Raw genomic sequence first — 14235 nt, forward strand, 5'->3', positions numbered from 1 at the left:
GTTCCTGAGGGCTCAAGAAAGGGGCAGAAAGGGGCCCTATCTCCGGGCTTCCGCGGCAGCACGCCACCCGCATCAGCGCCCCGCACTGCAGGAGCAGCTGGGGCTTTGCTCCCGCGGACGCGGACCCGCAGCGCCCCCTGGGGACCGTGGGGTGGCTCGGAGGCCCCGCCCGCAGGGCCAGGGCCGCGGCCGGGCTGGATGTCGGGGCGGGAAGCCCTTGAGGTCCGACGGGGGCTGCGGGCCGCTTCCACCCGCGCCTGCCACCACCGCCAGCTCTGCCCTGATCCCTCTGCCATAGCAGAGAAGCGATAACCGCCCTTGGGAGGCCAGGCCAGGGTCTGAGCCCAGGCTGCGCTGGGCACTTCACCCGGCCACCCCAGTTTGGCCTTCTCCACCCTTGAATTGGGCTGGGAAAGGAGAAAAAGAGAGCCGCTCGGTGTGTAAGGCAGAGCCCACCGAGGGTGACGGGACCCAGGACCGGGTGAGGGCCTGAGGAAGCTGATGGGTGCGGTGGGGACCCAGAGCCTGCACGAGGCACCGCCCGGCTCCAGCTGGCCAACCATCCCAGCTCCAACACAGGCCCAGACCCTCCCACTCTTCAAAAGCCAGAAATGGGGACTTCCATGAAATCTGGTGTTTCAGTGCTGACTGGTTTTCTCTCTGCCTCTCCTTGCTGGAGTCATGTCTCACCCTGGACTTGCTCTAGAGCCCTTGAGACTTGTAGCCTCGGGGTTCCTCCCCAAGGTCAGAGACCAAAGGAGGCTGGGGACATGGGGTTGAGCTCCTTGAGAGTCCCAGGCCCGAACCTGGCCGCCTGAGGCCATCCCTTGGCAGGGATTGTGGCCAGGGTCCCCAAGCAGCAGCAGCATCCAGAGAGATGACCGAGGGACAGCCCACAGCAGCTCTACTGGCTGCCGGCCTTCTGCCCAACAGGCCAGCCCCCTCTCTGAGCCTTGGGGGGCATCTGTGAGATGGGATGGGGGCCAGCTGCAAAGCTGTGAAGATTTAAGAGACCATGTAAAAGTGGTGTGAAGTAACGCACACCTTTGAGGGGTTACCATCGGTCCCCTCGGTTACCCACCACCCTCGTCATTCTTAACCGGGCTGTGGACTGGAGAGAGGAGGGCAGAGGGAGAGGGAGAGACAACAGGCAGAACAGACACAGCATTGGGCTTAGGGCTCCCCCCACCCTGCCCTCTGCCTGGCCTGCCCTCAGGGTGACCAGGGGACAGCAGGGGGCCTCTCGGGACACTGATGTCCACCTACGCCGGGCCTTGTTTGCATAAAGGGTTTAAATGCAAAAACAACAAAAAGCTTAAAAACCACTCCCTTAAGCTAAGTCCTTCTAAGGCCTAGGAGGATACAAGGTTTTAGACTCTATCCCAAGAGCAGAGTCTGAGGGGGAAGCAGGAGGACTCAGAATGAGGATGAGGGGACAAGAGCCCTGGGCAGGCGGCCCCCAGCACCCCCGCAGCTTCGGGGACCTGGCTCACCGTGCTTCCCACCCTCCCGTCTGGCTCCAGAACAAAGGAAGGACTTTCCCTGCAGAGGAGCAGAATGTGCGCTTCCAAGAATTGTGAGCAGCGAAAAGACAGGAAAGAAACCAACTGTTCTGGCAAATTGAGGAGCTGTTAGAAGAAATCATCACGTATCCTGCCGTGGAGTGCTTCAAAGCAGTTAGAGACTGAAGCAACTCTCTGTGTATCAACACGGAACAATCCCTAAGACACAGTATTACAACCGGGAAAAGCAGAGGCGTTGGCCCACGCCTGGCCGTCGTGGACACAGTCTCTGGGAGGAACGCGCGCCACAGCCAGGCCGGTAGGGGTGGAGCTGCACTATGGGGTGGGAGGGGAACAGTGGTTGCTGAAATGCCTTTTTGTGTTGTGGTTTTTTGCTGTATACACGTATCACCTGTTCACAAAATACATTTTACAGGAGCACAGTGGGGACAGATTCTCAGCAGAAGAACTTCCCAACCTGCCGACTTGCCGAGTAGGGGGTGGGGGCAGTGCTGGCTGTTCAGTAATGCAGGTTCTAATCCTTGGCAGACAAGGAAGCGGGGGCCCGAGGCGGGGGACGTCATTTGCCAAAGGACAAGCCAGGCCTTAAGACCAACTTTCCTGATTCCAAGCCCAAAGCCATTTCTGCCCTACAACCCCATGGCTCGGGGTCCTACCACACTTGTTGACTAAAATAGAAATGTAACTACTCTAAAGAACGGTATGGAGGTTCCTTAAAAAACTAAAAATAGAGCTACCATATGATCCAGCAGTCCCACTCCTGGGCATATGTCCGGAGAAAACTGTAATTCAAAAAGACACACGCACCCCAATGTTCACTGCAGCGTTATTCACAACAGCCAGGTCATGGAAGCAACCTAAATGTCTATCGACAGAGGAATGGATAAAGAAGATGTGGCACATATATACAATGGAATTCTTTCCGTAAAAAGAATGAAATAATGCCATTTGCAGCAACATGGATGGACCTAGAGATGATCATACTAAGTGAAGTCAGTCAGACAGAGAGGGACTTCCCTGCTGGTCCAGTGGTTAAGACTCCGCGCTTCCACTGCAGGGGGCACAGGTTCAATCCCTGGCTGGGGAACTAAGGTCCCACATGCCACATGCTACGGACCAAAAAAAAAAAAAAAAAAAAGAGAGAGAGAAAGACAAAGATCATATGATATCACTTATATGTGAAATCTAAAAAAACAAGATACAAGTGAACTTATTTACAAAACAGAAACACACTCACAGACTTTGAAAACAAACTTATGGTTACCAAAGGGGAAACGCGGGGTGCGGGTGGGGATAAATTAGGAGTTTGGTGTTAACGTATACACACATATATATATAATAGATAGTCAACAAGGACCTGCTGTATAGCACAGGAAACTCTACTCAATACTCTGTAATAACCTATATGGGAAAAGAATCTGAAAAAGAACGGCTATACGTCCGTATAACTGCATCACTTAGCTGTACACCTGAAACTAACACAACATTGTAAATCAACTATATTCCAATGTAAAAGAAATTAAATTAAAAACTAGTAACTTAGTCTTGGAAAAGCAGGCATGGTCAGGTCCCCCACGGAGAGAGGATGGGCCGAGGGAAGAGTGTCATCAGCGGGGCTGTCGTCACCCAGGTTTAACTTTCCCCGAGGATAACACAGTCATCCTTACCTGTCTCTATACTTACAACTTATTTCTGAGAAGAAAGAACCCAAGTGTCCATGAACAGATGAGTGGATAAACCGAACGTGGTCCCTCCACACGATGAAACATTATCTGCCCGTGAAAAGGAAAGCACTGATGCTGCTACAACCCGGATGAACCCTGAGACCGTTCTGCTAAGCGAAAAGAAGTGAGACACAAATGGGCGAGTGTTGCCCGATCCCACTTATATAAAACATCTAGGAGAGACAAATTAATAAAACTGGAAGCTAGATTAGCGGCTCCCGGGGCTGAGGGGAGAAGGGAATGGGGAGTTATTACTTAACAGGTACGGACTTTCTTTTCGGGATGATGAGAAAGTTCAGGAAATGGTTACAAATGGTGGAGGTTACACAACAATGTGAATGTACTTAACGCCACTGAATCGCGCACTTAAAATGATAAATTCTATATTACGGGTTTTTACCACTATAAACGACTAACTTGAGAGATTCGCATGAGGCTAAGCGGATTTCCCCGCAGCCCACACTACGGCTGGTCCTCCTCCGGGGGCCTCCCCAGAGGCACCCACGTTGCCTGGCCAGAGACTTGATGAGATCGGGGATTACTTTTTAATTTCCCCAAGTACATTCCCACTGAGTCTCCCCAGCCCCCCTTTCCCGGAAACAGGTCCAGGAATCGATCCAGCGGAGAACACGCCCAAGTCAGGCTCCTGTCAGCGGTTCCCAGGCCTGGTTCCTTCCGAGGGACCCGTCCTACCGGAGCCCCCTCCCAGCCACCTGCCCACCGGGAATCGGCCGAGTGACCCCGCTTCCTCGCTGCCCGAAGGCCCAGCCCTCGGCCCTGTCCCTGCTCGGGACGTGGCTGGACCCGAGTCAGCAGGGGCGCCTGCTTCTGCACTGGCAGCTCCCAGTCGGTCTGGAACCTGCCCCCCTCACGGGCTCACGGGCCGGCCGAGTTGGGAGGCTGGAAATCGGCGCCTGCAACGCAGACACGTGCCTACAGGGGCCTGTGGCTGCGAGCCCTTCACAGGCCGCCACCAGGAACGGCATGGGCACTAAACCCACACTGCGGGGAAAGGCGGCCCGATGAATAACTGGGTTTTCCACGTGAAGCCAACTTCTAGAAGTTCGTCAGTGGTTTCCCTACCCCCATCCTGGCAGCAAAACCGGACTCCAGCCGGACGGGATGATGGAGGGACCGGGTCAAAGTGATCGGGTCGGGGCTGATGGCCCGGCCCCGGGCGCAGACACTGCCCAGCTGCAGAGACGAACCGGCCCCACACCCAGCGTCCCCCATGGCTGACAGGCTAGCGGGGCAAGTAGGGTGAGGGGCGTCACAGAGGTGACATGCCTTGCTGAGACCAACGGCTCTGCCCAGCCCCCCGCCACCTGGCCCGCGCCAGCCTCGAGTGCCTCCCTGGCTCTGCCTGGGAGGGCAGGGGAGGGGGACCGAGCCGGCAGCAGTGGGGACAGGAGGAGGGGAGGGGCGGCAGGGGGCAGAGGCGGGGCCGGGGAGTGTCTGAAGCGTGGCCCTCCCCGTGAACTGGGATCATGTCCACCGTGAGGCAGTGCTTAGGATTAAGAGGGGCAGGAAAATGGCCAGCACCAAACTTGCACAAAGCAGGTGAGTGAAGGCACAGAGGAGGCAGGTTAACGTGGGGCATGAGTGAGACGGCCCGTCACCCCTTCGTGGATTAGGACCTGGGGGCCGGGGGTCAGTAGTGCACCAGTGGTTCTAAAGAAAATCAATAACTCGAAAATGTTTATAACACGTGGAGAAACTGAGCTCGGAGAAGGGGGTGCTGCGCCCAAGGACAGTCCAGGCTGACCTGCCCGCCCTCTACCGGGCCCTGGTGTCGAGAACTCCTGGGCCTCTCCCTGCGAAGGATCCCTTCCCCGCAGGGCTCCACTCAGGCTACGCTGAGCAAGGTGCTAAGGGGAGAAGACGGCATTTCTCACCATTTCTACATCTTCTTCACCTGGCTGTTGGGAAGGGAGTGTGATTCTGAGATCTCACTGCCCCAGCCACATCCCGAAGGAACCCGGGACAGACAACCCGGGTGTCCTGGGCAGCGGAAGGGGGCTGGCTGGCACAGGGCAGCCTCAGCGACCACGCGTTACGACCCAGGCCTGGGAGGACCAGGAGAGCATCACCAGGTGAGCGGCTCAGCTGGCGGCCCTGATGGGTCACACTCACCCCCTCCTCCCTTCCTACAGCCAGCCGATGTCAGCGGCGGGGCTGCCACGGCCTCTTCTGGGCCTCTCGCCCCACGCCGTCCTCCGCACAGCAATCGACTGAGGTACTGTTAACACGGATCTACCGCTTCCCTCCCCACCAGCCTCGGAGGAAGTTGAAACCTTTTCGGGGGTATTGAGTCCTCCGCGGGCTGGTGATCATTCCTGCCCTGGCCACACGGTCTGTCCCTCCCTTTAGCTCCCAAAGTCCTGGGCTGGGCCCTCCTCGTCCAGTCCTTGGATGCCCCGGCTCTGCCCCATGCTAGTGGCCAATCAGTTCCTGCTCCTGAGCTCTGCCCTGAGGCAGCACCCTGCAGGCTGGCCCCGCGGACCTGCACGACACCCTCTTGGGCAGTTCGGTCACCTGCCCACAGCCACACACACGCAGCTGCATGCAAGAGTCGGCACCTGCTCTAATCTTGAGTCCACCCGCCCCTCTAATCCAAAGCCATGGGCTTCTGCCCAACGAACTGCATCAGCCGCTCCCTGGCTCCAGTCCACCCAGGACAGCCTTGTAAAATACTGCCGGCGTAAGTCTTCCACTGCCCTCAGCAGAGACCAAAATGCCCTCTGAGGCCATGCACGCCCTCTCGTGCCAACACATTGCCCTCACTGCCCGAGCTCCAGGGCCCCCAGCCCCACCCAGACCCCACGGTGGCACCCTCCAGCTGCTCCCTGCCGGCCCATCCGCATGGCCAGCCCCCTAGGGAGCGTCACTCCCACCCAGTCCACGTCGGTTGGGTCAGGCTCTCCCAGGGGCCTAGTTATACACTTGTTTAAGGTATGTTTCCCCACTGCCCGCTCCCCACGGTCCCCTGGGCTCCGCGCTTGGTGCCCGGTGCACAGCGGGAGCTCAGTATATACTGCTGAATGGGCGGACGGCCGCCTCACTTCAAGCCCGAGCTCTTAGAACCAACTAACCTTCCACTCTGCCAGGCTTTGAGCTCTCAGATGCAGGACTCCCCAGCTCACCCTGGACGGGGTGGCTTGTGGCGGGACCTTCAAGGTGTTAAAGGTGGGCCATTACAGCCCCTCGAGTGCAGTCCAGGGGCCACGGCAGGAGGGGTGCCCACCTGTGTCAGAAGCTCAGATGCCCATGCTCGCCCTCGGGTGGAGGGAAGGAACGCGCTGGGCGGACGCGGGGGCGTTTTGGCTTCCTCAGGACAAGTCCCTCGGTCTCAGGCACGGCCCCTGCGGTCGGGCTGTTCACGCAGGTCTAGGCATTCTCCCTGGGACGACGTCTGACCACGGGGGATGCCTTGCTACGTGGGGCCACCCTAGTGGGCAAAAGGTGCGGCGGGAGGGCAGCAGGAGTCAGGACAGGGGGGCGGTCCCTGCAGGCGAGCCGGGACGTGGCAGGACCCTGGGGCTGCAGTGACCAGGTGACCCCGGCGGCCGGCGCCGCGGCTGGGCCAGTCTGTGTGCCTGTGAAGTCTGGGCTCGGTAGCGCCTGGAAACTTCCCGCCCTGGCGCGCAGCGAGTCTGCACCCAGCCAGGCCCCTGGAGGCAGCCCCGCCCCCTGCGAGCTCGCCCCGCCCATTACGTAGCCCTCCTCCACCGCCTCGGTCCGCGAAGCCACGTGACGGACAAGGCCCCGCCGCTCGCGGACCACGCCCACGCTAGGCTCGCCCCGCCCCTCACCACACGTCTCCGCCTCCGTGATTGGCAGCTCCAGGCTGAGCCGCGGACCTGCCCCTGCGGGTGCTCGTCCACTCGAGGGCTGGGCCCGGGGTTGGCCCTCGCCTCCGGCCTCCAGGAGCTCCTTCCTGCGCTGCAGGGTCCTCGCACCGTCTCTTCCATGTGCCCGGCCGCCTGGTCGTCCACACCCACCCTGCCTGCTCCGGGCTCCACAAGCTGGTGCGCTGAGACGGGCCCGGGCCCTGGACGATGGGGAGCCGCTGGGGGCTGGGCTGCACTTGCATTCGCCTTTAGTTAATTTTCACACCCTTTGCCGTTACCGGAAAACTTTTAAGTCTACTTAGAACAACTTCGGCACATGAGTCCACCTTTCCAATTGCATGATTTCGAGATAAAGATAGAGTACGCCATGAAAATTTAGCATGCCCCGAAGTGAGATGCGCTGTCAGTATAACATACATGCTACACTTAGCGTGACTGGTATCAGTGGCCAGTACTTGGTGACGATCATGATGGTGAGAAAACGGGAAATGCTTCGTTAATAATAAGTTTATGTTGACTACTGGTTGAAATAACATCTTGGAAAGAATGGGCAAAGTAAAGATATATTTTAAAAATTACTGTCACATGATTCTTTTTACTTTTTTAACGTGCTACTAGAAAAGTTTAAGTTACACTTGTGGCTCCTGTTGCATTTCTACTGGCAAGCACTGCTCTAGACACTCACAGTGCAGCAAGACACAGAGCACTCCCCCCGCCTGCTCTGAAACCACGTGGGAGTTTCAGGCCCAGTTCCCTTTTCCAGGACTCTCCCAGGAGCCTGCTGAGACCAGGTTCCCTTGAGGTCCCCCTGGTAGGATGAAGGATGAAGACCGAGGCTTGGCGGGGAGAGGAGACTTCCCGAGTCACTCACCCTGGGGGCAGCAGCCTCCCTCTTTGTTCCGTCCAGTGATGGAGTCCAAGCTTGCCTGGTGGACCAAGTGCGGATGGATCCTGGCTGAGACCCAAATGCCTTCACTGAAGGTGAAAGCTGCCTCCATACTTGGCCACGGACCTCGCATTACAAGCCAAGGCCATTAAAAGCTCCCCCGTGGCTGCAGGTGAGGCATTCTTTGCGGGGCCCAGGGGAGGTCCCGGAAAGCCTGAATTCCACCACTAGTCTCTGACTCCAGTCTGGTCTCCGGGAAGTTGGAGAGGCAGACTGAGAGGCAGAGGTGCGGGTGCAGACACAGCTCCCTGGTGCACCTGCTCTGTGTCCCGTGAGTCTCGGCCTCTTCACCCCAAAATGGGGTACCGCTTGTAGGTTTGCTTTGAGGGGTCAGATAAGGCGTTGCAATCACAGGGACCAGGGCCTGCACACAGCACACCTCAGCAGAGGCCAGCTATTCTTATTTTCTGAAATTGCTTTAAAAACGGTAAGGCGCTACACACCCCTGGGTGATTGTCGTTCCGTACAAATGGCTCCAAGGTAGAGCACGTGGGGACCAGCCATTCATGCCACGCATGTACTGAGGTGGCAGACGGGCAGGGGGAGCACCGGGGCTGGGGTGGATTCTAGGGAAGTTAGGGAAGGTCAGACGTGGCTGTGGTCCAAACTCAGAACCTACTGCAACTCTGTTCATCTTTTGGAGCATGGCTAAAATGACGATGATGGTGGTGGTGGTGGTGGTGACGGCAAGCCCCATACATTTTATTTTATTTATTTTTAACTTTTCTTTTTTTGGGGGGTGCCATGCTGCGCGGCTTGAGGGATCTTACTTCCCCAACCAGGGATCGAACCTGGGCCCCAGCGGTGAAAGCGCAGGGTCCTAACCGCTGGACCTCCAAGGAATCCCCAAGCCCCATCTATTTTAAGTGGCTGTGGTCCGGGCATTGTGCTAAGCACTTTACCCACATTCAGTCCTCACGAGCCAAGTAGTTACCATCCCTTGTTACAGATGAGAAGACTGAGGCCCGGGGTGGTGCAGCCACCTGTGTGGAGTCACCCAACTGGATTCCACTTGGGCTGTTTGACTGCAGGTCCTGGCCTTTACCCATCCAGACCCCAGCTCTGCCTCACAAGCCGTACACCCCTAAACATTTCTGAGGACCCCTAGGGGCTTTTATCTATCAGTATTTGCCATATTAAAAATTAAAACTAAGGCTTTGGGCTTCCCTGGTGGTGCAGTGATCGAGAGTCCGCCTGCCAATGCAGGGGACACGGGTTCGTGCCCCTGTCCAGGAAGATCCCACATGCCGCGGAGCCTGCGTGTCCGGAGCCTGTGCTCCACAACGGGAGAGGCCACAACAGTGAGGCCCGCGTACCGCAAAAAAACAAACAAAAAAACCCCCAAAACTAAGGCTTTAAAAAATTTATGTATTAAATCATTAAAAATAACAATAATACATCCATATTTTATAAATGAAAACTAATTGTAGTTTCCAAGACAAAAAATTTTAGTGAGAAGAGTGGCATTCCTTACCTTTTTGCGTCACTTTAACGTCTGGTTGAATAGGAGACAGCTGGATTCTCACAGCCGCTCCACATCCAATCTGCTGTGACGAGTTGTTTTGGTCAAAGCATGTGAAGATAATCCGGCCTCATGTTGGGGTGTAACTGGAAAGGCGAGGAGCACTGAGGATGCTGGCTGAGACCAGGGCACAGCGACAGGTTGAGTGACAGCACCAGATTGCCAAGGTCTGTAAGGTTCAGCTGCAGCCTGATGAGAGACCCAATGTGGGGGTGAGGAATTCTGCAGGAAAAGCAAATGGGAGACCGCGACGGTCCCCTCGATCGACCTCCAGGTCGAAAGTTTAGGTCAGCCCACAACTAGTGATGCTACTGTATGCAGACCCAGAACAGGCCCTGCTGGCAGAGATGAAGCCCACAGGCCTCTCAAGGAGCTGGTGGACGGATGGAACCAAGTCACTCCCAGTCAGGGACGGGGGCCACCTGGGTGGGCAGATAGGCTCTGGCTCAGCCCACATGCGTGGGCCAGCCAGCAGGGGCCTAGGTTTGAATTTCAGCTCAGCCACTTGCAGGGTGTGTGGCCCGAAGCAAGTGGCTCAACCTCTCGGGCCTAAGTCTTCTCATCCATGAAATGGGCGTTATCTGTAGCCATCCACATCCTAGGTGGCTGTGTGGATCAGATACAGAGGTACGTGTGAAGCTCTCAGGACTGTACCTGGCACGTGGTAAGCACACACACTTTGGCTGTTAATATTCAGCGCTTGGATCCCTTCTCCTGGTGGTCCTTCGTCACCAGAAGCTTGCTACCTCACCTCTGGACAGCTCATCCTGCAATGCGGCCTGGACCTCGCTCCGTCTAGAGGTGGGGCCTACGTCTCCTCCCCTGGAGGCTGGGTGGACCTTTGCAATGCCTTCGTCCCACAGGAGGGGCAGAAGTGGCACTGCAGGACTTCCAGGGCCCTGTCGTGAGAGGGGCTATGCCCTGCATGATCTCTGCTGCAGGGCCTTTACACTCGCAGTTCCTTCTGCTCTGGATTCTCTTCCCTGGCAGCTCCTTCTTGCCATGCAAGTCTCAGTTCACATGTCATTGCCTCCAAGAAGCCTCCCTGAACCCTCAGGTGTAAAGTGGCTCCCCCGGCACTCAACCCCATGGCCAGCTTTCATAGTCTTTATCTGAAATTCTCTCTCTCTCCACTAGAATGTGAGCTCGAGAGCAGGGGCCTCATCTGTCTTGTTCTCAACCTGGTGCATAGCGGGTCCTTAGCAGCCAGGTTCCCGGGGGGCACTCGGTAAATGCTGGTTGATCAAATGAATGAAGGCAGTCCCAGACCTCCAAGTTTCTCCAGGGTAAACACCCACAGACGAGGGGTCTAGCCCCTCTGCCATCTGGTCTCTCTCCCATCCAGGCATTTCAGCCAGGCGATATCCTCTTAGCGTTCCACACCTACATGCCAACCTGACATGGCTGGTGGAACCCTGTCAGAGAAGGGCTTTCACCTCCCTTCTCTATACTTTTACTAATGCAGCCTCATATGGACCAACCTTTGTGACCATGCTTTAATCAAGGCTCTTTGGGTTGGAAGAAACAGAAACCCACCCAGAGGCACTTTAAGAAAAAGAGGCAAATGTATAGGAAGGAATACAAGGCTACCTCATAAAAAAGTGGGCCTCACAAGAGACCAAACTGGAAACTATTAAAAACCACCTGAGGGACCTCCCTGGTGGTCCAGTGGGTAAGACTCCGTGCTCCCAACGCAGGGGGCCCGGGTTCAATCACTGGTGGGGGAACTAGATCCCACACGCATGCTGCAACCAAGAGTCCACATGCTGCAACTAAAGATCCCGTGTGCCACAACTGAGACCAGGCACAGCAAAAGTAAAAAGAAACGACATCCGAGTTAGCGGCTGCCTGGCTGTCTGTCTCTGGGGCCACAGGGTCCCTTGCTCGCTCTGTCTCCACACACATGGTGGAAGGTGGCTGTCCTCCTCCATCTCACTTGCTGCTACCAGGGGAGACAGAAGGGGATTCTAACTCGAGGCCCAGGTCCCAGAAGAGGTTCTGATTGGCTCAGCCGCGCGGTGTTCGTGAGGGGTGTCACCCAGTGCTGCCTCGGCTGCCAAACTCCATCACTGCAGGTGGGTGGGCAGTTTTCTGAGAAGCAACTGGCCCCAGGGTTGAAACCACCCCAAAAGGCCTCCTCTCCAGGGGTGACATTAAAAATACTCCACAGTGGCACAGCCAGACGCTGCGCCAGGGCATGGACAGTGGCCATAGCGGCGGGGCGGGTCCTGAGGCCCCTGCTGTGGGGCTGCCCCCTTCCTGCTGGCTGGCAGTGAAACTACAAAACTACAATGACGTATCACCTCACAGAGGTGAGAACAGCCATCGTTAAAAAGGTCTACATACAGGGGGCTTCCCTGGTGGTCCAGTGGTTAAGACTCCACGTTCCCAATGCAGGGGGCCCAGGTTCAATCCCTGATCAGGGAACTAGATCCGGCCTGCCGCAACTAAGAGTTTGCATGCCACAACTAAGAGCCCACATGCCACAACTAAAAAAAACAACATCCTACATGCCGCAACGAAGACCCGGTGTAGCCAAATAAATAAATGCTAAAAAAAAAAAAAAAGTCTACAAGAAAAAAATGCTGGGTTCAATCCCTGATCAGGGAACTAGATCCGGCCTGCCGCAACTAAGAGTTTGCATGCCACAACTAAGAGCCCACATGCCACAACTAAAAAAAACAACATCCTACATGCCGCAACGAAGACCCGGTGTAGCCAAATAAATAAATGCTAAAAAAAAAAAAAAAAGTCTACAAGTAACAAATGCTGGAGAGGGTGTGGAGAAAAGGGAACCCTCCTGCACTGTTGGTGGGAATGTAAATGAGTTGCAGCCACTATGGAAAACAGTATGGAGGTTCCTCATAAAACTAAAAAGAGAGGTACCATATGATCCAGCAATCCCACTCCTGGGCCTATATCCAGACAGACTTTAATTCGAAAAGATACACGCACCCCTATGTTCACAGCAGCGCTATTCGCGATAGCCAACACACGGAAACAACCTAAATGTCCATCAACATATGAACAGATAAAGAAGATGTAGTTCATACAGACAGTGGAATATTAGCCATAAAAGTGAAATAATGCCATTTGCAGCAACATGGACGGACTTAGAGATTACATACTAAGTGAAGTAAGTCATAAAGAGAAAGACAAATATTATATGATATCACTGATGGGCAGAATCTAAAACAAAAATGATACAAATGAATTTATCTACAAAACAGAAACAGACTCACAGACACAGAACAAACTTGTGGTTGCCAAGGGGGAGTGGGAGCTGGAGAGGGTTGAATTGGGAGTCTGGAGTTAGCAGATTCAAACTATTATATATAGAATGGAGAAACAGCAAGGTCCTACTGCATAGCACAGGGAACTATATCCAATCTCCTGAGATAAATCATAATGGAAAAGAACATATAATAAAAGAATATGCATGTGTATGTATAACTGAATCACTTTGCTGTACCACAGACATTAACACAACATTGTAAACCAACTATACTTGAATAAAGTTTAAAAAACACACTTATAACAAAAAACACGCTTTACTTGGTGGCTCAGAGTACACACACCAAAACAAAACTGTAACAAAATGTAGCCTTAAAAATGCTGGCCTCGGCCCACTAATAACTTGCTACTGGCTGCTAACAAAATATGGATCCAGTTGCTGTGCCCTTTATAACATGTGGGCAACGATGCTTCTCTACCAAACTGTCTCATCAGCCCCCAGCTTTCTCACTCTTGTCATTTTGCAAGCACCACCCCAACCGACGTTTCTGTTCCTTTAAATTTTACTTTTGTAAAAGGACGATTCATGCTCCTTACAGAAAACTTGTAAAAGATGGCAAAGTAAAACTCCCGTCTCAGCCCCTCAACCCCTCCCAAAGACAACCCTTGTGATTTAGTTTCCTCCCAGACCTGTGGTCAGACTTCAGAACCGGGCTGACCGCATTTTTCTGTGATGGGAATTCCAGACATTGAGCCTGCCAGACAACCCAGCTTCAGGCTTTAAGAACTTTCTTTCCAATTTGGCCATGTGAGAGCAACTTTTTCTTCCAAAATAACAGCCTGATTGAAACATAACCTTCACCCTTAAAGAAGTGCAACTCAGTGGTCTCGGTCCGTTCGCAAAACTGCCGAACACCTTCTTTCGAGGCGCATCCACCAGCCTCAGGGTCCTGGGCCGCACACTGGGCGCCAGGCCAGGCCCAGGACACGCCGAGACCCCCGCCCCCGCGGCCACGTGCGCAGCGCCCTCCTAGTCCGCGCAGCTGGGCGCCAGCTTCATTGCACCGTATCATTTTAAATTTCAGGTGGAAGCAGCGGAGCATGTTCCTCTTTGCCAGGACAGCACTGGCTCGACGGCCACCCGGAACCGTGCCGCCCGGGGCAGACCCATCCAGCACTCGGGAAACGGCACACGGACCACCAAACAACCGAGACCCTCGCTGCGGCGCATGCGCGGTAGGCGCAGCCCGAGAGGGCCAGCGCGCACGCGCCCGGGCCCGTCCATACTGCGCCAACCCCCTTGGCCAAGGCGCCGATGGTTCCGCCTACGGCCGGGGCGGGGCCAGGGCGCGGCGCGAAAATCAGCGGGAAAAGCGGCTCCACTTCCGCCTGTGGTCCTGCAGTCGTGGTCCCGCAGCCCCGGTCCCGGCGCTCC

The 14235-nt window shown here is 55.3% G+C and overlaps 1 protein-coding gene across 1 annotated transcript in view; it reads left to right on the forward strand.

The window, feature by feature from the left end:
* The first annotated feature begins 13901 nt into the window (after positions 1-13901).
* CDT1 (chromatin licensing and DNA replication factor 1) overlaps positions 13902-14235 on the forward strand; it is a 4348-nt gene continuing 4014 nt past the window's right edge. The window contains exon 1 of the mRNA XM_024735743.1: positions 13902-14222. Coding sequence (XP_024591511.1) covers positions 13902-14222 — 321 coding nt within the window. The remainder of the gene's footprint in view (positions 14223-14235) is intronic.

The sequence above is a fragment of the Neophocaena asiaeorientalis genome, unplaced genomic scaffold (genome assembly GCF_003031525.2).
Source record: "Neophocaena asiaeorientalis asiaeorientalis breed wild unplaced genomic scaffold, Neophocaena_asiaeorientalis_V1.1 scaffold40, whole genome shotgun sequence".
Classification (NCBI taxonomy): Eukaryota; Metazoa; Chordata; class Mammalia; order Artiodactyla; family Phocoenidae; genus Neophocaena; species Neophocaena asiaeorientalis.